This window comes from Dipteris shenzhenensis, chromosome 18, assembly GCF_047967505.1.
Source record: "Dipteris shenzhenensis isolate YYH24624 ecotype China chromosome 18, Dip_SZ_1.0, whole genome shotgun sequence".
Taxonomy (NCBI): domain Eukaryota; kingdom Viridiplantae; phylum Streptophyta; class Polypodiopsida; order Gleicheniales; family Dipteridaceae; genus Dipteris; species Dipteris shenzhenensis.
The window spans coordinates 18,822,229-18,845,106 of NC_141613.1; the positions used below are offsets into that span (position 1 = coordinate 18,822,229).

Consider the following 22,878-nt stretch of genomic DNA (forward strand, 5'->3'; position numbering starts at 1 on the left):
GATTATGGAGAACAAGAAGTTCACCATCCTGAAAAAAAGGGAAGTACAATGGATAGTCCAATATGAAAAGGCCCTTGCTATCACAACATCGGGACTTAGTGACTCATACATTCATCACATAGATGGGTGTGAGACTTCACATGAAGTTTGGGTGCAACTTGAAAAGGTATTCGGTGCACAAGTTTTACTCAAAAGTCTTCTAGATGAAGAGTATAGCAACACTTTTACATCCAACTGTCAGTACGGATTCCGTACAAGATACGGACTGAGTACAGCCAACTGTACGACCAATTGTACGAAGTACGGACAAGCTTACATAGATGTATGGAATGGTGGCAGCGTACGGAAAGCACGAATGTACGGGCACATGAGCTATACAGTATAGATATGTACGGCGCATCCAACGTACGGATTGTATGAACGAAATAATACCTTCAATACGCAAGTCTGTACGTCACACGACAAATGTACGGCTATTGTACGACATGACTTCATTACGGCTATATGGTGCGGTACATTACAGAAGTGCGATGATACAGACTCGTACGGACGAGTGTACAGCAAATGTACAAACTTCAGAATCTTCGTGGGCTTGTACGGCTGTATGGACCTGTCGACATTGCAAGTGCGTACGGCGCAGGGTGTACGGCGCCTCAAGAACTGAAGCGTGGGCTGCTGTACGGAATCAGTGAGCAGGGAGCAAGGAGCTTGCGGGCTAGGAAGCTAGGAGCAAGATCTCGCTCTGATACCAAATGTTAGAAACGAGAGAGAGTGAGAGAGCAAGAAGCAAGAGAGCTGAACGTAGTGCTTGCAATAGAAGAAGTGACTAATACAAGAAGTGAGATGGGTTTTGTCTAAGTGACAAAACCTTATCCTTCACTAACCGTAGTTAGTGAGCTAACTATGGTTAGGGGGAAAAAACTCTAACTGAGAGAAAAGTGCCCCTAACCTACTTATTACGTTACATTGGTCACTGCTGAATTATAATAATAATTCTAACACTTATGTCATCAGGCTGGCACATGGCAACAGTCGGCCAGAATAGGTCTAGTGCTTCATGCAACAGTCGAGTCCAAATCACCTAATCCAATCAGTTGGACGCGGTCCATTCTCTCATTATTCAGCATCAGCCCACTAGCAGCTCAAGTGTCTTCATCCTCAGCTATCCTCTCTCACCCACAGCCCACTCCTTTAGCCTCCTCCAACCTCAATTCTCCCTACTTCAGCCAGACATAGCAAACCTTTACATTGTGGGACAGCATATGTAGTTGTGATTGCCAAGGCCATAAGCAATTAAAGTAGGCAGTTAGCATAACCCAAGTCTTCCATTGCGAGCTTGCATGTATATGGGCGCTCTCGCTCGTTTGTGCACAAGTAAGAGTGCACTTATCTCTCAATTTAGTAAATTTAATCCTATTACTTCTTAGAAAATGCCAAAACCAAAAGTAACAATGAAACTCCGCTCTATCCTCCTTTGTAGTAATTGTATCTTTGGAATTTCACCTTTGGGCATGTTCAGGACTCTTGAACTAAGAATCAAATCCAAAGAGGGGAGCTTCAAAGCCTTCAAACCATCCTCATAAGTCTTGACTAGTCTCTAGCAATTGCTTATAGGTATGTTGTATGAATCATCTTCCCTATGTAAGTCTACTGTGTTATGGGTACTCGCATATGATATAGAATATATGCCCTTTCCCTTCCTATCTTTCCCACTTCAAAAATACATAAAGGACAATCCAAACCTTATGATCAACCTTTTCTTGTTGTAAAAATTTATATTAATCCAGATGAATCTAGGAACATGCAAAACACATCCTTTAAAAAACACAACAAATAGTGAAGTTTCAATCTCATGACAGTCACTCCATGTTGAAAACTTGTTCATAAGTATTCCAAACATGTGTTCTTAACGTGCCAACCCTAAGATCTTGGAAACGGATGCTTGTTCTTGTAGCTAGCAACCTGAGATCCGGAAACGGATGCTTGTTCTTAGAGCTAGCAACCTGTTTCTTTTCATCGACAGCTCCTTTGGGAAGCTGGTTGTATGGTTTTTCAAGCATTAACAGAATTTACGAAAAAAAAAGCGTGCCAATCCTAAGCACCTTCTTGGCACCCACAATAGGTGACACTTATAAAGCTTGGCAACTTAATACGTGAAGGTCTATCACGTCGCCTTTTACAGATCTACCCTAGGTCAAGCTTGCAATATAGTGGAAGTCCCAAGACTGCAGCACCCTCATATGCAAGCTTCCATAAATCTTTCTTCTTGATAGCTAGAATAAAAGCATTCGTACAAGACTATATGAAGCATGATACCTTAAGAAGAACAATGTCAAAATATGCAGACCCAAACCCACCTTTACTTGATTGCCTTCCATTGTTTTCATCACCCATGAGATGCCATTGTTTTGATAATGGCTGCCAATTATGAATTGTGAGAGTCAATTTCTTCTCTTTATGTGCATCTAGAGCAATCTCGAAGGGTTTCAAAACTTTGGACCAAGAAACTCATCTATGAAGTGCCTAAATTAACTCTGGTCCAAAACTCATCTATGAAGGGCCTAAATTAACTCCGAAAGAGAGACATACAAAAGGGAAGTTCTTTTTTAAAAACGAAAGCTTTGACAGCCTTTAACGTGCCAAAAATGCACAAAGATTGGATGCCAAGACGTATATTGGCACATGAACTTCTAGATAACCCTTTTATGAATGTGTACAACTCACCATCCTACCACAGAATTGGTACACCCATACCAGTCGTGTTGTATTCATATCAATTTTTTATCTTTTCACTTACAAATTTGTGTTTATGTAACGATTGATTTCTTTTTATCCTAGTATTTCATAATAGTGTATGCATGCCACATGCATTTTAAGTCATGCTACCCCACATGCCCGTCATAATTCCTCTCTTTTTCCCTCCCCTCTCCATTTCCTCTCCCCTCGTCACTCGTGTGTTTCTTTCTCTTTAAGGTTGACCTAGCACAATGAAATTACGCAAGTCTTAGAGCGTTTAAAATCCTCTAGAAGAGGACAAGAGAAGTGAAAGGATCTTGCTTGAAACTCCGGAAGCTCTTCACATTGGGGCTCTTCACACCCAAAAGGCTCCAAGTATATGAACATGTGAGGTGCGAGGATTATAGTTAGAGATTTAAGAAGATGGAAATAATGTTTTCAAAATCATAATTAGTTTACATTTTAGTTTTTCTGGGTTGGAAGCTAAAAGTTGAAACATTAACACAAGTGAAACCGTGCAATTGGCCTTGGAATAAAATTGCGGCAAGTAGAAATATAAATCTATCACACTCCAAAGCTCATGGAGCATTAGCAAAATTGATTTTAAGCAATAACTCAATCCCTTCTAGCATTTTGTAGAAAAGGCTTGAAGTAATTGCAATAAACCTAGATTTCTTACATCTAGTGAGCCTTCCAAGACACACAAAGAAATAATAGAATTTTTGTAAGTGTAGACAAAATTATTTAGGCATCTGTTTTACATATGAAATCACGAATTTGAAGAGAGAGAGAGAGAGAGAGAGAGAGAGAGAGAGAGAGAGAGAGCGCTAGGGAGGCTCCAACAAAAGAACAACGGCCGTTTCTTGAACTTGACAAAATATGCCCATGGGCTAGTCGTCACATACTCACACACAAATGACCATACATATATACAAAGGTCTTTGTACTGAGTTTTTTTGAAAGTTCAAGAGAAGTCTACGTAAGGACGTGAAGGTGGACTAAATCATGATAATTAAGAAGAAAGCTAATGAAAAGTAGTCCATCTTCCTTCCCTATTTGTAAGTAGTGCACAACTTCACCTTGAGAGATTAATAAAATAAAGCCCAGAGTTGAAAACCACCTTACATAAGGACATCTTAAAGCACCTAAACAAATAAGGATTTACCACCATGCTTTTGAACAGCCTTCCCTAATTAATTATCAAACTCGTTTGCACCGTAAGCCCCAAAAAAATTTGCACTTTTAAGAACAGTTTTTAGGGTCTCACCAGAACAAGAAGAAAGTGTTAATTACCTCGTCTTCGGAAATGTTTCGAGGAACAGAACCAACGAACAGCTTTGGAAGAGTCGTACCATCTGCTGCATCTGAAAGAGACCCAAAACGAGCATCGTTGTGGAAACCCATAAAAATGCAACAAGCATGCAGGAGCGGTATCGGGCCAATGCGACGCCATACCAGCAGAGCGCGACGAGCTATGAGAGAAACCGGAGCTGTCTCGTTTCTGGCCAATAAGGGGGGAGTTGGCACGGGCGGAATTGACAGAACCGGAGAAGGGCGAAGAGCGAGGGCCCAAAGGGAAATGCGAAGGTTGCTGAGGCGGGAGGTGAGGCAAGGGAAGGGAAGGCTGCTGCAAGGGAGGACGGAAGCCTTGGATGGGATGGGGGTGGGGGGGGGTGCCGGAGGAGGAGCGAGGGAACTGAGGAGGCTGCAAAGGGGGATGCAACAAGGGATGGCGGGACTGCAAAGGCCGGACTTCCATTGATGGGGAGAAGGGAAGGAAGGTAGCACAGAAGCAAAGGAAAAACTCGAAGAAAGCTTCGCCAAAACAATTCAAGATCTTGAAAAATGGAAGCTTTTGAGAGAAGAACCTTGTAGGAGGGAAAAAAAAAAAAAGCCTCTAACCCCAGGTTTTCCCTAACCCACCCCTTCCTTTCCACCTGGTTTTCTCTCACCCACCCTCCACTTCCCCACTCTCCTTCACCCTCGCTTTTATCATCCCACCCCTTCTTGCGAAGCACCACCACCACCTCCCGCAATAGAGCATTCAGTCTGCCTCCGCTGGCTGTCTGGATCACCAAGATGTCTCTTGCTTCGTGGCAGTGCAAATGTGCCCCTCGTAGTGGACCACCAACCAATAAATAAATAAATACAAATAAAGTATCATCTAGCCTAACCTTAAGTTCCTTTGACTCGTTTGATAAATGCAATAATTCGATACGCACTGTTTAACTTGCATATGAAACCTATGAGGCCATCCATTGATACTTAATGTCATGAACAAAAGACAAACCTAGAAGGTATACTCTATGTAGCCTCTCACACTAATCTTTAAGCCTTGATTTACACTTTGCACGACATTGTGGATCCTTCTTAGGACCCCTTAAAGCAAAGATTTACAATTATAAAACAAGTGTTTGCTTCACATGAGAAAAACGTGTAATGAAGGTGTGCATCATGATCAAAGTTTAAAACCACTCTCCTTTGGTCTACCCTTTCATCAAACAAGAGTGCACGAGTGCGTTCAGGCATTACCTCCTAGTATAGTGGTAAAGCGAGCGCTTTTGTATGCAAAAGAGAAAGCAAACGATTTGTTAAAGAGTTGGGCTATTAAAAATAAATTTATGTTGGCAATTTGAGACACAAAACTTTGTTAATTTATTTTAGAATTACATGTGGGAATTCACAAGAGAGTTTTGATCCTCCATTATAGCACTAGCTCTAAAGAGGCAATGCTAATAAACATGGAAGCATTCCTATTCCAAGCACACCCAGCATGGAATCATTGAGTGGTATCCATGTGTTGAGCTCTTTAGTCTAGGACCACAAGTGCAATCTAGCCTCGAGTAGGAAAGAAAAAATTTGACCCTGCCTCCAAACACTCTCTATTTAAATCATGGACTAGTGCATGCTAAAGGAATGCTCCCTCTCAATCTCCTATTTATAATGCATAGTGGCTCTAGAATGGTGTGAGCACATGCATAAGCAGATCCTCATCATGGACAAGCCATGTCTTTTATGGGAGAGCATTGAGAAGAATGTCAAATCTCCTCGTGCCATAGAATGCGATGCTATAATACTATTTTCAAGGCTCAATGCCTTCATCTATGGATTTGCACAAGCATATGGCTTATGGGCTAGAGGATGAGTATGCTTCATGCCAAATTTATTCACCACATCCTTGCTCTCACACCAAAGAAGCCAAAGGTGGGGAGGACATTTGCCCCCAAAAAAAGAAAAACATGTGGTGAGGACAAGCTATAGTAACATTACAAGTCCCAAACTACCTTTGACTAACACCAACAGCACACCTTTTGCCTTCTCACACAAGCATCCAAAGCTCCCTTACGTTTCTTGATGATTCATGGAAGTTGTACCTAGATAACCTTAATCATTTCGACTTGTGCTCAAACGACAAGCAGACTCTATCAAAGAGTCATTTTCTTAGAAGCACGCCACATATCTCTTTTTGAACAAATGGTCGATGGATGCTTCCTGAAAATGGAGCAAAATTTGTATGATGCGAAGGCATTACAACATGATCGACTGGCACACCACAAGGTTTCGGTGGCTAGATGCATGTATAGGGTTGATTAAGTTAACCCTCTAAATCATATTAACACTCCAAATCATATTAATGATCGGCTGGCACGCCACAAGGTCTCTGTGGCTAGATGCATGTATAGGGTTGATTAACTTAACACTCTAAATCATATTAACAATCTCATTTGAATTTTTTCCCAAATTAAAAGTAATGTGCCTATATCTACTCTAGACTTTGATCTATGTGAATGTATTATTATGTTGAAACTCTCATTTAACATATTTTTTCCTCCATAAGTTAACATTATGGTCCAGTAAGATGTTTTGTCCCCATTGCCATGCTTTTCACATACCCAAATATTTGAGCCTCCAAAATAACCTACTCATACATACATGCATGCATGCACACACACACACATTCTACCACTTTCTCCTTTTTTTCTCTAGTTTCCTTTCCCACCCCCCCTATTTTTTAATTTCCCCATTTCCCTTCATTATTTTTCTATCCTCCTATTTTTTACTTTTTCCTCATTTACTAAAATTTTCCTTTTAATTTTTTTCTTATTATTAAATTTTCTTTTCTTGTTTACTTTTTCCAAATTTCCTTATTTTTTTGTTATTCTTATCTTCTAATGTCTTATTTTCCTTTTTTAATTGTTTCTAGTTAATTTTTTTCATATTATTTTCCTTTAAATTTATTTCTTATCTCTTACTTACTATTATTATCTTTGGTTTTTCATTTACTCCTTATCTCGTCCCTTCTTTCTTCTTTTTTTAACTTAGTTCAAAATTTTCCTATTACTATTGTTTCGGTTCCCTTTATTTAAGGTTTACTTCTTATTACTTCACAAAAAAAATTTTCTTTTTCCCCTAATTTTATTATTATTTTTTTCTTCTTTCTTTATTATTTTTTAACCCTTCGTTAATTAACCCCTGATTGTTGCACTCATACTCCCTAATTTTCCCTCGGCTCTTTCCTAATTTTCCACACACAACCCTTTTTCCCTAATTTCTTTTGCTTTACTAATCTCTTTATTAATTTGAACCAAACTAAGTAACAATAGTCCCAAAATACCCCCCACCCAAAAAAAAAAAACCACACACGCACGTGCCCCCAGATCCCTCTTCATGATTCGCGTTGACCCACATATGTATTGCTTGCTGGACATGCTTCTCTGACTCCCTCATTCTTCCCCACCTTCCCAACTCCCAACCTTCCTGACTCTCCCTTCCCCAACTACCCTTCTCTAATGACTATATATAAAGCCTAGCTACTAACAAACTTTGCCCACTGCAAACTCTCTTGCCTATTGCTCTACTCCCCATTCGGTTGGTTGCACTGCCCCACCCTCATTTCATGCTATGTGCTGCCCCTTACTACTTTGCACTCTTCTACAGTGCTGACACCTCAACACCTCATTGCCACCCATACCCAGGTCCCATACTCGCCTCCTTCCTCAACCTCATCTATGCTCATACGCCTTCATTGGTCTTCCCCCCCTCACACTCTCTAACAAACCACCACTTCAAACTCCAACGACTATGGCATGTACGAATTCCAGCTTAGCTCCCCCTTCATCAACTTAATTGCCTCCTTCCACTTGCATCACCATCATGGACTCAAAGGTTCTTGTCTGGTTTATCTCCTAAATATCACTCAAAATCTCCCCCCCCCCCCTTCTCTAATTTCCCCCCTCTCTATTTATCTCTCTCCCCCTTCTCTATATACACTACTAATCCCCTCCTTCCCCTTAATCCCCTTCATTTCCCCCTCTAATTGGCTATAGTCCTAACCTATTTTCCCCTACAATCCTTTTGACTTTCCCTCCTCTAACTCCTTATTTTTAAACTTCTCTCTTTTCAACTTTTAATAAATAGGAAAAATTTTCCTTCCTTCCCCTTAAATTCTTTCATGTTTTCCCTCCTACTCGTACTCTTTCTCACCTATTGCCCTCACATTCAACCCCTAAACATATCAATTTATTTTCCCTCTAGTTCCTTTATCTAATTTATCTTTCCTCCTCATCTTGTTTTATTTTATAATTCTTCCTCCCCCTCTTACTACACTTTGTCTCCAACTTAAATCTTCTACGCCACCCTTCTCTATTTAATTTTAATTATTTTTTGGTCCTCTTATCCTTATGGCTTATCTCCATCATACACTATCTTAACCATTTTTTCCTTTTCCCCACAGTGAAAACTCCCACTCACTCATTCATCTATTTCCCTCCATCTCTTCTACCATCTCATCCCATCTCACACTTTCTAAACACATCTCTTCGGGCTTATACTTTTACACTAAACTTCTTGGTTAAGCTTTCATTTTATTGTGAATTCGATAACAAGGGAGGAGTGTTTATGACACATGTCTTTCCAATTAAGGTTATGCTGGTTCTTATCATGTTTCTAGTACGTTTTTTACGTACGTACTCAATCTTTTCCTTAACTCTATAATTTTGCCTCTCTTTTCCATTGTCCTTTCTCTTTCATCATTTCACTATGCAAAGGGGTTGTGTCTTGTCTTCCACATACATACATTGATTTGTTTATTTTTTTATTCTAAATGAGCATCTAGATGTTGTGCAGTTCTTTCACTTAGTGTTCTCTTCCTTAAATTGGAGAAAGCATAAGACATGGATAATAGAATGAGCAATCATACAAGCTCACAAGGGATTGATGGGTATGTCGCTAAAGATGAAAGAACCAATGGTTGATCAGGGGCTCTAAGTAGATGTCTCCTTGTTGCCACGTGAATAAAGCCCCTTGGGGGTGTGCACCCCCCTCTCCCACCCAATTTAGGCTCCATATAAATCATCATGAATATTTATTTTGTTGCAAGCATGTGTTAAATTGTTACCTTAAGTTTTAAATGATGATTGTGTTTCAATTACTAAGAACATTGCCATATGCATGCCTACATCATGAAACATTACCCATGCATATCAGTAAGAAAGTATGCGTGACTATGACTATGAATGCATAAGTAAGCAATGGGCTTATCAATAAATTAATTTCTACATAGTCATCATAATCTATATAAGTCTCATAAGTTTAGTTAAGGACTACTTACTAGGATTGGATTCACATGCAATTCTAACCCTAGTTGGTAACATAAGGTTTTAGAGCACAAAAGATATTGTGCCTAGATTCTAACTCTTTTGTTGAAGTTATAGATGCACGGAGATATGTGGCTAAGAATGCCTAGGATCCACAATCATTTTGTTAACACAGGTTTTTAGGATTTCGACCTAATGTTGGTGATGTGCTCCTAAGTTCGTTTCAAACTTGACGTTATGGACGTAGGTGAGTGGCCAAGATGGCCAAGGATCCACATTCATTTTGTCGGTTTTTAGCCATTTGAAGCAATGTTGGTGGTGTGCTCCTCATTTTGTTTCAAACTTAGAGGAAATGAACTTATTATACCATGAATTCAAACATTATAAACACAAATTGCATAGAAAGTCCACTAAAAGAGTGAGATTTTCATAGTAGTATATGAAAGAACGAACATCTCTACTTTATTCTACATAATATCATACTAGCATTCATAGCCTTACAAATCAATTATAAAAAGAATGCAACTATGTGGTGCACTTAATTGTATACATTTTTACATTATCAATCCTGTAGCAACTAAATATTATTTTAATAGATAGACATTGCCAATTCCAATCAAAATGAATCTATCTAGAACACTATTTTATTGCTCAGTGTTAACATGTTTGCCCTTTCCTTAAGCTTGTCTTGAGTTGGAATCATGGTTAGGAAGAGGTTAAAACCTTGGTGGATAGGCCATGCTGCTAAGAAGCAATTATAGGGAAACCTATCAGGCGTGGACCATGTCTCGAGTGCCCACTTGATGGGAGCACTCTGTTTGGAGATGTGTGTGAATAAAGTGAGTATGTTTCTCCATCTCTATAACGTGACTTCTCCACTAGTAGTCAATGATGCTGCTAACAAGCACATGATAGGGAAACCTATCATGCATGGACCATGTCCCCATTGCCCACTTGATGAGAGAACTCTTTTGGAGATGCGGGCTCATCACAAGATTTTATAAATGAAAATTTTTCTCCCCCTGGGGTACTTCTTGGGGTAGAGTTGCCTCAGTCTTTGAATATGACCCTTTAGTGTCCGGATCCCTAGTATCCTTTTCTTGTGTGAAAATGCAAAAACAACTCAAGATCACAAAAAATGGAAGCTTTTGAGAGACGAGAAGAAGGTACCTTGTAGGAGGGGAAAAATGGCTTCCCTCCCTTTAGCCTTTGTTTTATCTAACCCTCCTTTCCTCTCACCCTCCTCCTCCCAACCCCACCCCACATTGGTTATCCCTAACCCACCCTTCCCCCCTTAACCTTTCCACGTTCTTTGCCAACATGTGGTTTTCTCTCACCCACCCTACTCTTCACCACTCTCCTTCACCCTAGCTTTTATAATTCCATCCCTTTGCAGAGCAGTGTGCTGCACCTTAGGCAATAGGGCATTCAACCCGCCTCGGTTGGCCACTGTCGGGATTGTCCGAATCTTGCAAGATGTCTCTTGCTATGTGGCAGTGCAAATGTGCCCCTCATAGTGGACCACCAACCAATAAATAAATAAATACAAGTAAAGTCTTAACCTTAAGTTCCTTTGACTCGTTTGATAAATGCAATAATTCGATACGCAGCATTTAACTTGCATATAAAATCTATGAGACCATCCATTGATACTTAATGTCATGAAAAAAAGACAAACCTAGAATGTTCTCTCTATAGCCTCTCACACTAATCTTTAAGGCTTGATTTACACTTTGCATGACATTGTGGATCCTTCTTAGCACCCCTTAAAGCAAAGATTTGCAATTATAAAACAAATGTTTGCTTCACATGAGAAAAACGTGTAATGAAGGTGTGCATCATGATCAAAGTTTAAAACCACTCTCATTTGGTTTACCCTTTCATCAAACAAGAGCGCACGAGAGCATTTAGGCACTACCTCCTATTATAGTGGTAAAGCAAGCGCTTTTGTATGCAAAAGAGAAAGCAAACGATTTGTTAAAGAGTTGGGCTATTAAAAAGAAATTTATGTTGGCAATTTGAGACACAAAACTTTGTTAATTTAGTTTAGAATTACATGTGGGAATTCACAAAAGAGTTTGGATCCTCCACTATAGCACTAGCTCTAAAGAGGCAATGCTAATAAACATGGAAGCATTCCTATTCCAAGCACACCCACCATGGAATCATTGAGTGGTATCCATGTGTTGAACTCTTTAGTCTAGGACTAGAAGTGCAATCTAGCTTCAAGTAGAAAAGAAAAAATTTGACCCTACCTCCAAACACTCTCTATTTAAATCATGGACTAGTGCATGCTAAAGGAATGCTCCCTCTCAATCTCCTGTTTATAATGCATAGTAGTTGTGGAACGGTGTGAGAACATGCATAAACAGATCCTTGTCATGGACAAGCCATGCCTTTTATGGGAGAGCATTGACAAGAATGTCAAATCTCCTCGTTCCTTAAAAGGTGATGTTATGATACTACTTTCAAGGCTCAATGCCTTCATTTATGGATTTGCACAAGCGTATGGCTTATGGGCTAAAGGATGAGTATGCTTCATGCCAACACCTAAGAAATATTCCACCCATCTTCTTTTCTCCACAACTAATCAATAGGAATTTACCATTTTTCAATGTCAGGGAGTACATATCGAAAACCAAAACTTATACGCATAACTCTCAAGCATCCAAATAATATAAGTACTTAGACATAAAACTGCTTTGATTCCAAATTTCGATATGATGTTACAAACCAATAGACATAACGTTACAAATAACTTAAGCTTTCTTAGTTCAACAATATACAACAAAGAATGATTGCCCAATGGGCTACAAAATGGGGGACTGTTGTGTCTATCCGTCGTTAATGGAGGCCTGGCCAGCAGTGCCCTATTAAATGGGTGGACGGATCTCCTCCATTATGTTCACAAGTCACGGTTGTGAACAGTCTCAACCCTAAATGCATGTAGATCCACATCTGTATAAGATGAGAATGGGGAATACTACAAGGAAAGTGGAAGTACATATGCTATCATGAATGGAGAATCTATAAAGAAATATGAAACAACAATGAACATTGTATTGGAAGCATTCCCTTATAAACTTGTGAGGACAAGTTGTAAATTATGTGGATGACTAGAATGGTGTTGTAGCATACTCTCCAACCACAGGTATGGCCATCATTTTGCACAGCTGCTTTGTATTGTTCAATACTAAGGTCATTTTCAAAGGTTTCTTGCATGATTGACTTAACAACAAGTACCAACTTCCGTGTGAACCTATAACATATAAAATAACATCATTGTGTGCATTACAAATGGGACATAACATGCAATGGTAGCAACACATGTAGTGTACACTCACTCTATGCCAGAGCCATGGACTAAGTAAACCAAGCCAACCCCCATTACGTTCTAACAGTAGAGATAGTCATATTGTTTGAAAGTATTAAATAGAACTCCATAAATGGGCAAAGTAATAGTTGCATTAATGGGAAAGATCTCTGGGAAAAGTGCAAAAAAATAGGGGAAAAACATGCTCAAATATTCCTTTCAATGGCGTCTAAGTTGTTTGGTTTTTTCGATCTATCCCTATCAATTGAATTGACCAGATAAATTTGTTTGGCCTCAATGTACCAAGCCAAAAGACTCCAATGTGAGCTTCATGACCAATTCCAAACATTTGTTGTTTGACACAATCCAAAAATGTCACATACAATAGAAAAAGATAGTATGTGATATTCTTTACCTTTTGTTTTATGCTGCATTATCTATGGAACTTCTTTAATTTTCACTCTATTCCTCCTTATCTCTCCTTATTGGAAGGTGATGCAATTTGTCAACCTGCCTCAATTCATTGATAGTAGCGAGCCTCAGACATCCATTGAATCAGAACTAGCAGGGCATTGGGAGACACATGTGGATGTTGGCACAGACTCCATGTGTGGGCAAGGAGTGGAGCAATGCCAACATCCACATGTGTCTCCCCATCCCTTACATTTCTAAGATATTTCTGCAAAGCATAGTGAATGAAGACTTAGTTTGATGCTTGGAGACAAGGGGTGTCTTAGAACAAGTATTTGACGCAGTTTGGTCATCGGCAATCAGATACTTTCTCCAAGACCCCCCCTATTTTAAAGCTTCTCTCTCTGGATGGCTATGGCAATCTCCCACAATCTATGCCTTCATGGCTACACAATCAGAGACCTTCATGATAGGGGGGATCTTAGATCAAGTCTTTGACACAGCTTAGTCAACCAACTTCTTTTCGACATTCTCGAGTAGTCGTGATTGTTATGAAGCCCATGATCACTTTGTTTTATGGTTGTACTTGTAGATGGATCCATTATAGAGCCTGAGTGTGCTAGATTCTCCATAAGAAAAGCTTATGGACTTTCTTCAAAAAGTACAAGAGCATCATCAACACCCAAAGATATCTCCAATGTTTAATTGTAACTTCCCTCTTGAAGAAAAGATTGTCTCATTAGCCTCTCATCTCAAAGAGGAATTGCAAGAATTCTAGGCCATCACTTCAAATGGTGTTGTGGTGCCTAGTGATGACAAATTGGTCCACATCAAAGGCACATGCAATCTAAAATATGATGCAAAAGTTAAATAGGGCTCTTGCATTTTTCCCAGAGAATATGAAGAGGATAGAAAAAAAGTGTCCAATCCACAACCACAAATGCCGACTTGCCGATTATAACTATGCTTTCATGTGCTAATTGCATGTTATTTTCAATAGTGATGATGAAGGTAAAGAGATAAAAGAGGCAGAAAATGAACCTCTTGAAGTGGAAGGTGAGGTCAGAGATGAAACATAATCTATAATTTTTCCAGAAGAAAGAAATCTTGGTGAGCAATTCAATATTGATTCTCCACTACAAAGAGACACCATACTCCCAGTTGATGATGAGGAGGTCACTGCCACAAATAAGAGTGAAGATGTGGGATCCAAGAGATGATTGATTTGTGATTGACCCCAATAAGGAAGCTCATGAAAGATGGATAGACTCTTCATACCAAGAGGAGGCTCCAAACATCACGTGTACATGTGATGTAGTGCTCCTAAAAATACAATCCATCATGTCCACCATACCCTCGTCATTATCTAGCACATCCGAGAGACTAGCGCCACCAACGGTCGGTACTGGTGCAAGCTCCTTTCCATACATCTGCAAGTGGTGCATGACAATACATCATTGATGTCGTACTTCTTGCTTGCAATGAGTGCAATGACAATACAACCTCTTGGTAAGCCACTCCACGCTCCCAGGCATCAGCACATCATCTGACAAGCTTCCACTCGTCCCTTCCATTTGCACACCTCCAAAATCACAACACAAAATGCAAGCAAATCCACTCAAGATCCAAAAAATAGCCTATTGCTAGCTTTTATGTCCTATGCCATTGGTATATACTGACTTTATGTCTTGTTCCATCGATATATACCGACCTTTAAGTACACAGAGTCAGTATATACACGAAACACCTCCTCTTTCGGGCGGGCCAAGACACGTCATTTCTTGGTAAGAAAGTGCTTCCTCTCTTGTCCTATTTTTATTTTTGTGATTGCATTGGCTTGCAGCTAGCGCCTTAAGTGCTAGCTGTAGTGATGGGCATATGAACTCTTATTGTCTCTTCTCCCCTCTCTTATTTCCTCTCCTTCCTCTCTCTTCTCCTCTCTTTTTCCTCCCTCTTTCCCCTCTCTTCTCTTCTCTATTTTCCTCTCTCTTTCTCTCTTTTCCTCTCTTTTCCCCTCTCTTTTCCCTCTTTTCTCATCTCCTTCCTCTTTCTTTTCCTTATCTTTTCCTCTCTTTTCTCCTCTCTTTTTCTCCTCTCTTTTCCTCTCTTTTTCTCTCTCTTTTCCTCTTCTTTTCCCCTTCCTTTTTTCCTCTCTCTCATCCTCTCTTTTGGTCTATTTTCCTTCTCTCCTTCATCCTCTCTTTTCCTCTCCTTCATTCTCTCTTTTCCTCTCTTTTCCCCTCTCTTTTTGCTCTCTTTCATCCTTTCTTCCGCTCTCTTTTCCTTCTCTCTTTCATCCTTTCTTTTCCTCTCTTTCATTTTCTCTTTTCCTCTATTTTCCCCTCTCTTTTTTCCTCTCTTTTCCTTCTCTCTTTTCCTCTCTTTTCCTTTCTTTCCTCCTCTCTTTTCATTTCTTTTCACCTCTCATTTCCCCTCTCTTTTGTCCTCTCTTTCCTTCTCTCTTTTACACTCTTTCCTCCTCTCTTTTCCTCTCTTTCATCCTCTCTTTTCCCCTCTCTTTTTTCCTCTCTTTTCCTCTCTTTCCTTCTCTCTTTTCCTCTCTTTTCCTCCTCTCTTTTCCTCTCTCTCTCCCCTCTCTTTTCCCCTCACTTTTTCCCTCTCTTTTCCTCTCTATTCTTCTCTCTTTTCCTCTCTTTCCTTCTCTCTTTCTCTCCTCTCTTTTTCTCTATCTTTTCCTCTTCTTTTCCCCTCTCTTTTTTCCTCTCTTTTCCTCTCTTTTCATTCTCTCTTTTCCTCTCTTTTCCTCCTCTCTTTTCCTTCTCTCTTTTCCTCTCCTTCCTTCTCTCTTTTCCTCTCTTTCCTTCTCTCTTTTCCTTCTCTTTCCCTCTCTTTTTCTCTCTCTTTTCTCTCTTTTTTCCTCTCTTTTCCTCTCTTTCATCCTCTCTTTTCCTTCTCTCTTTTCATCTCTTAAGGCCAAGACACTTGTATTGGACCACCCACACTTTCTAAACTGTAAAGACATTCTTCATCGTTTCTTCAATGAAGTGCTACCCTCCCCTTTATCATCTCTCTTCTTATTCTTATCCTCCACCTCTTTTTTCTTTTGCTCCTTAGCCATATTTGGTCCTTCTTTGATTCCCCATAATCATCATCTTGAGGGAAGGCCTACTTCATGATGTTGATCTTGAGGGAAGGTATTGAGGATTCATCTCAACATCATGTGTTACCATATGTGCATAGAAATAACATATAGAGAGCTAAAGTGGCACAAGGGTTGGAAAGCCTAACCTTAACCCTAAAGGGGTTTGTATATATTCATTATTTTCAACTAAATCTAGTGTATTACTAGTAAGTCATTTCTTGTGTGCTCTCTAGTTGTGCCCTCTCTCCTCATCTCCACCCTTCCTCTCCTCTTTCCATATTTGTTCACTTCTTTCCTCCAGTCCTTCTATCACATTTTTGCCCATTCTGTCAAACCTTTTTTAGTCTCTCTTTACACTCCCTTCCTTCCCCTTCCATTCTCTAAAGAATCATTGTTGTCTTCTAAGCTTTGCAATGCTTTGGATCTTCATTAAGCTTTGTCTATGCTTTGTAATGCTTTGGACCTTCATCAAGCTTTGTCTAGCCTTGAAATGCTTTGAGCTTTGTCTTTCTGAGGACCCCCTCTCCCTCAGAACCCTAGCCCCCCCTCATAAACCCCTCCTCAAACCCCAAGGGCTTCACTCCTAGCCATGTGTCACTCATCAAATATTGCCAATAGTAATAGCTGCTGCCCTTTAGTGAGTGAAAAGAAAACTAACCCTAGCTTACTGAGCCAGTCCTATAGACTAACCAAACCAATCTTGCAAAACCAGACTAACCAAACCTCCTAGACTAACATGTAGTCCTACCATTGTTGTAACATTTTGAAATCCTACAACCTTTAGTTACTTCACGTGTCAACAAGTGAGAGAATAAGGAGGAGCCTAATGGAGGAGATATCATGGCTCTAATTCCATGCTAGAAGCTAGAAGAGGGAGAAGGGGAGAGATTCCTCAAGGTAGGAATGCTAAAGAGAAATGGACAAATGTGGAGAGAGAGAGAGACACCTTGTCCAACTTCTAGATTGGATTTCATTCCCTATCATACTTCAAGTGTGTGACTCTTAACTTATACAAAAATGAGGATTAGGTTCTTATCCCCAACTACACACTCACCCTCATGTCATTAGTTAGCATTCACATGCTTAGCCAAACTCACATTGTTGAAAAGGAGAAAACTTTGTTAGGGAATTGGGTCAAGTGTCTTTAGTAGAGTCAATTGAAGGGGTGAATATGCTTGTGGGCATGTGGTAGTTTGCATGGGCTGCATGGATAAGCTGCCAAAGTTGTGAGAGGCTTGGCAACTTGATTGGCGACCTCATGGTATGCTTTGAGTTCATGTAATTTGTGGCTGGAATTTCTAATCCGCTGGCTTTAACCTTCCTCCCATGACTCTTTGCTATAGTGGATACCAATTGGATACCTTATATGATGGCCATATGTCATTGTAAATATCACTAATAGCTTCCATCATGTAACACTCCTATAAGCCCAATAGGGATGCAAAGTGCTGGTCATGTAATTCGTATTCTTGTCTATATCTACAATATAGCTTAGTAGAAACTTTTTGTCTAATAACATCTACTCTTTCATACTGCATACTCTCTTTTTAAAGTTATTTTCTATCATTTTATTGCTAATATTCTCCTAATATTTGGGTTTGATTCAACATACACTATCAGAGCTTCTCTAATGGATTTTGAGCATGAAGGTGCAACCAAGCTTGTGAAGTTTACTAGATTGAATTTTCTAGAACCATAACATGCTTGTGAAGTTTATTTGGTTTAATTTTCTACAATGACAACTTGAATTCCATCTATATCTCATGGAGAAAAGCGTGTGGTTGATTGTTGCTAGAACAAAGAAAAGCCACCTAACAAGGATGTTAAGGAGACATTGAAGAAGGCTACTCAATAGGGAGGCCAAAAATAAGAAAGCACTTAGAATTTTTGGGCAAAGCTCTTGAAAGTAAGTTTAATCACCACCTAGGCTTGACAAGGTCTACATGCAAGAATTGGAAACATTGTTTGGGTCTCATTTAAACTAGAATGCTTGGCCAACTGGTGCTGCCTCTGCTAAGTATATTGTAAGTAGCTAATAATAGGCCAGTTGATCTAATGACTTAGAATGTGCCACATGGCTTCATAGGATTTTAGAGTTTCATAAAATGCTCTAGTGCTTGCCAAGTAAAAATTTCAAAGTCATGTTGAAATAGAAGTCGTTTAGCTTAATGATGGCTAAGAGCTTCATCCTAAGGGAACGTTTAAACAAGGTACAAGTGATTACCAAGTAGCTATTCAATCTGGGAGTTTGAGATGATAATGATATCCTAATTTAAATGATTTGTTACTCTTCAGTTTGCTTTTGGCAAATGAGGATATTGCTAAGATCCTATGCATCAATAATAAGGTTACTCTGAATTAAATGATTGCTACATTAGATGAAGAACATTGTCAATCTCTTTGATGTTTGAAGAACATTAAGGTGCCTAAGGTTCAAGCTTGAAGTAAGATAACTAGGAGAAGTTCAAGTGTGACCACTATGGAAAACTAGGTCATAAAGAGGAGTATAGCTTCAAAAAGTGTGAAGATACTTCAAATAAGAATGAAGCTAAGAAGAGTGAAGCTAGTAAGAAGAAGTTGGTTGTAGCAAATTATGTTTCTGATGAGTATTTTGAAATTTCAATAAAAAAAGAGCCTAACACATGCAATGATGATTATGCATTCTAAAGAAGTGTCATGTGTTTTAGTAGTATAGGTTTGATATTTTGAGTCAATAATGTCCCTTGTTAGCTCTCAATATTTTGTAATCGGACTATTGACTGTTAAGCTAAATTCTTCTTGGTTGGATTCCTTCTCTTGCTTTGTGAAGCTAATCTTTTGGAAGGTAGATGCTTGTTTTATGATAGACTATTCTAACTTTGTAAAGTGAGACAATTTGTGTAACTACCCACGCCTTCAGTTTGAGGGGGGGTGTTGAAAAGAGGAAGCTTTTGTTAGGTACTTGGTTTAAGTTTCTTTAGTATTGAATGGGTGAGTATGCTTGTGGGCACATGGCAATTTACATGGGCTACTAGATAAGCTACCAAAGCTATGAGAGTCTTGGTGACTTGGTTGGTGAACTCTCGGTGCCTTGTTTCCACATAATGTGCCTAGAATCTTTGATCAACTGGCTTTTTACCTTCCTCCATAGATTTCTCTGCTCTAGTGGATACATTTGACCCTCCTACAAGCCTAGTAGGAACGTGAAGGGCTGGTCATGTAGTCCTTATTTTAGCTTACATCTTGCAATATAGATTAGTAAAAGTTCTCTTGTCTAAAAGCATCTACTCTTTTGCACTGTAGCTTCTTTTAATGTGTTGTTTTCAATCACTTTCTGTGGTAATCTTTGATTTTGATTCACTACACACACCCATACATGTCTTACAATACACTAGAGATTTTAACAATTTCTAACCCACTGTTATGACAGTAGAGTGGCAAAAAGTATGTTCTTGTTCATCAATCTTTGTATATGCATTGCAACACTTTAGAGCTTCATCATTGTTGGCTAGCCACCACCACCACCCCCACCCCACTCAGAACCCTAGCCCCTTGCTCATAGAAGCCCCCTTAGAGCCCTAGTCCCCCCTTACTCCCAACAATGTGCCAATGTTGGTAGTACTGGCTACTACCACCCTCCACTACCGAGTGAAAAAAAACTAACCCTAACTTATCAACAAAACCTGCAAACTAACTTAACCCAACCTAAAGACACATAACCAATATTTGTAACCCAAACTAACCAAACCTAGTAGAGTAACCTAATTAAACTGCCCTTGATTAGTGAGTCTAGCTCTAGTCTTCTAAGATGAAGTCTATGTTCACACCTATCCAAAGACCCCTCAAAAGCCAAATTTTCACCTAAGTTTGATTGATCATAAGTTAATTGAAATTCAAACTAGACCTTATTAAAGCCCAAATTTCACACACTAAAAGAGCATGTTTTACATGAATATTTCAATAAGTTTGACAAGGGAACATTTCTATAGCAATTCTAAAAATTATTTGGCAATTTTGTCAATGTATTTCTTAAGGCGCAACAACTCATCAAGAATTTTTTGAAGAGTTAATTAACCATTCACTTGACACTTTAAATACTTTTAATGATCCACTATAAATAAAGTTAATCAACTATTATCTTGGTTGTCACTATCAAGTCAAAGAAACAAAGGTCAACGATGAGTATTGAATTATAGACCTTGTTTTTCATAACCATTTATTAGTGTGAGCATACTATAATTGAGCCTCCTCCTACTACAATTGAGCTTGGTACCTTGTTATTGCATATGCTTTTGGGGTCTACCAAACAATATCCTTCATAGCCCACTGAGAACATTTCCTCTATTGAAGGTGCCTCACATCTTGAGCTTCAAATCCTAGATACCCTATATCCATTTTTAAAAAATTCATGTTTATCTTTTTTATGATTAGGCATTGCCAGGCCATGATCATGTGTCTTTAGTATCTTTGTACATGTATTCATAAGTTAGTACAAACAAAATTTCTCATAAGAGATGCATAATGTAGGAGAAATTTCATTTGACAAAGTATTTGTTTGCAATTTCTCTCAACAAGTGTTCTTATCTTCTATGAGTGACAAGAAACTATGACTCAGAGATGTTTTAAGTTAGTAGATACATCGTGAATGCTCCTCTCAACCACCGCACATTTCAACATAACCTTGGGTCAAATTATCATGGTCCAAAGTCACCATGACTTGTATTTGGAGTACCATTGTTACACTAACCCAGTGCCTTCTATCCTTGAGTTATAAAACCATGACTAACTAACGTTCAAAAGACTACTCTAGAGATATATCCTCAAACAATTCCTTTGCCATTCAAATTTCATCTTGGATTTTACATTATAGATTTACATTTGTCTTTGCCAAATGTAAAATAATGTCTTAAGCATGCTTATTTCCAAAGCCTCCAAGTTTTTCAAACATTGTACTAGGATGAACCTCTCAAAATCATATACCTTGAGCAATAGGAGCAAAGAATCTTAAGATGCCAAAAGATATACCATATCATTTTGATCTTTGTTCACAGAAATGAGTTTGAAACTTAAGAACTTTGATACCAAGTCCAAACTCAATTAAACATGAGTGAGTGGAGGGCCTTTGATCATGCGGCTCAACTTTGATAGTAATATCTTATCTATCCATTAAACTTGAGCCGCATGATCAAGGCCCTCCACTCTCATATTGTTGGTGACACAATATTCTATCATATACATTTTTTCTTTGAAGAACTATCTTGATTGACCCTTCATTCTTTAATCCCTTGGATGCTCCATCAAATCATAGTATTTCTTGATATTGAGACAAATAACAATGGTCAGCTTTGAGCTTAATCAAACACTTGAATCTTCTAACACTTTCCTATCACATGCACACACCAAAATTCCACACTCAAACATGTAGTTCTTTTTACATTGACTGTTACTCATAAGAATACCACATGTAAATCTAGGAAAGGTTCATTTTAATTCTTTTTTGCCTTGGGTAGTTTAGCTAGCTTAACAACGTTATTTCATCCTACATTGATGATCCTCACATGTCATTGCCATAAACATTAGGAATTTTTTGGAAATAGTTCGTGCCTCAAATTAAGAAAATAACTAAATCATTTTGCTTGGACTCGAAGTCCGAATTCCTCTTATCATGATATTGTTTTTGCTACTTTTTCTTGGAAAGATAATTCAGAGGAGTTCTTCCTCTATGCTCATTTAACAAAGAGATTTGAAAAATCCATTGTTCAATAACCTTAGGCTCTCCTAAAATCATTTTCAAAGCCAATCAAAGCATCAAAATCTCTATTTCAATGGGAAAATTACACTTTGTGCCCTACACAAGGAAGTATAGTGTTACATTGTGCTTTTCTTATAAGTCAAGCATATGCCCAAACTACCTATGGCAATTTTTGGTCCCAATCTCGTCATTCATCATTGACTTTTTTTTATAAAATAGCACCTAAAACTCTATTGGTTCTCTCCACTTGGCCATTTACTCTCAAGTTACAAGGTTTCATCACTCGATGCCCAATGGAGAGTCTGTCAACAATTCCTTCAATCAACTCATCCGTGAAATGTGTGGCTATTTCAATGGACTCATTCATGAAAATTTTCCCTCTATCCAAGATGTGATTCAATCGACAATAAAGTTTGTTACCATGGCAATATTGTTCTTTCTTGTAGGTATTGTTTTCAACCATTTTGTGAAATAATCTCTTGCTACCAAAAATTCTTCCTTGAGGAAGATGTAGTGGCAATAGGTCTGAAAAAATCAATTCCCCACTTTTTTAAAGGATCTAAGGCCAGGATAAGATTGAGGAGTCAATTTTTGATTACTTACATGACATAAGCATCATAAGGTTTGACATGTCCATGGCAATCCCTAAACTGGGCCACCAATATCTAGCCAAAAGAATTTTTTGCACTATCATTTGACAACAAAATGTTCTCCACAAGGTGGCTCATGAAGTTCCTACACAATTAGAGGGATTTCATGAAGTTCCTACAAAATTAAAGGGATTTCATAAAGGTCGCACATTGGCAATATGCTCCCTCTTATAGAGTGTCCCCCCTATTATATCAGACCTTTACACTTGTATTAATATTACTAACTTGAACTTTTGGTTAACCATATCCTCATAGACTCTCTCTAGTTGAAAGGTACTAACCAATCTACAAATACCAATGTGGGTCCATATCAATCTTGAACAAATCATCATCAAACC

The 22,878-nt window shown here is 38.8% G+C and overlaps 1 protein-coding gene across 6 annotated transcripts in view; it reads right to left on the reverse strand.

The window, feature by feature from the left end:
* LOC147890901 (flowering time control protein FCA-like) overlaps positions 1 to 4,605 on the reverse strand; it is a 62,317-nt gene extending 57,712 nt beyond the window's left edge. For 4 of the 6 annotated variants that reach the window (XM_087389390.1, XM_087389392.1, XM_087389389.1 and 1 more), the window contains exons 1-2: positions 4,192 to 4,605; positions 4,030 to 4,100 (exon numbers count right to left, since the gene is read on the reverse strand). In XM_087389390.1, coding sequence (XP_087245516.1) covers positions 4,030 to 4,100; positions 4,192 to 4,495 — 375 coding nt within the window. In that variant the 5' untranslated portion in view covers positions 4,496 to 4,605. The remainder of the gene's footprint in view (positions 1 to 4,029; positions 4,101 to 4,191) is intronic. The other 2 variants (XM_087389395.1, XM_087389391.1) reach the window with 1 other exon arrangement.
* Between the last annotated feature and the right edge of the window lie 18,273 nt (positions 4,606 to 22,878).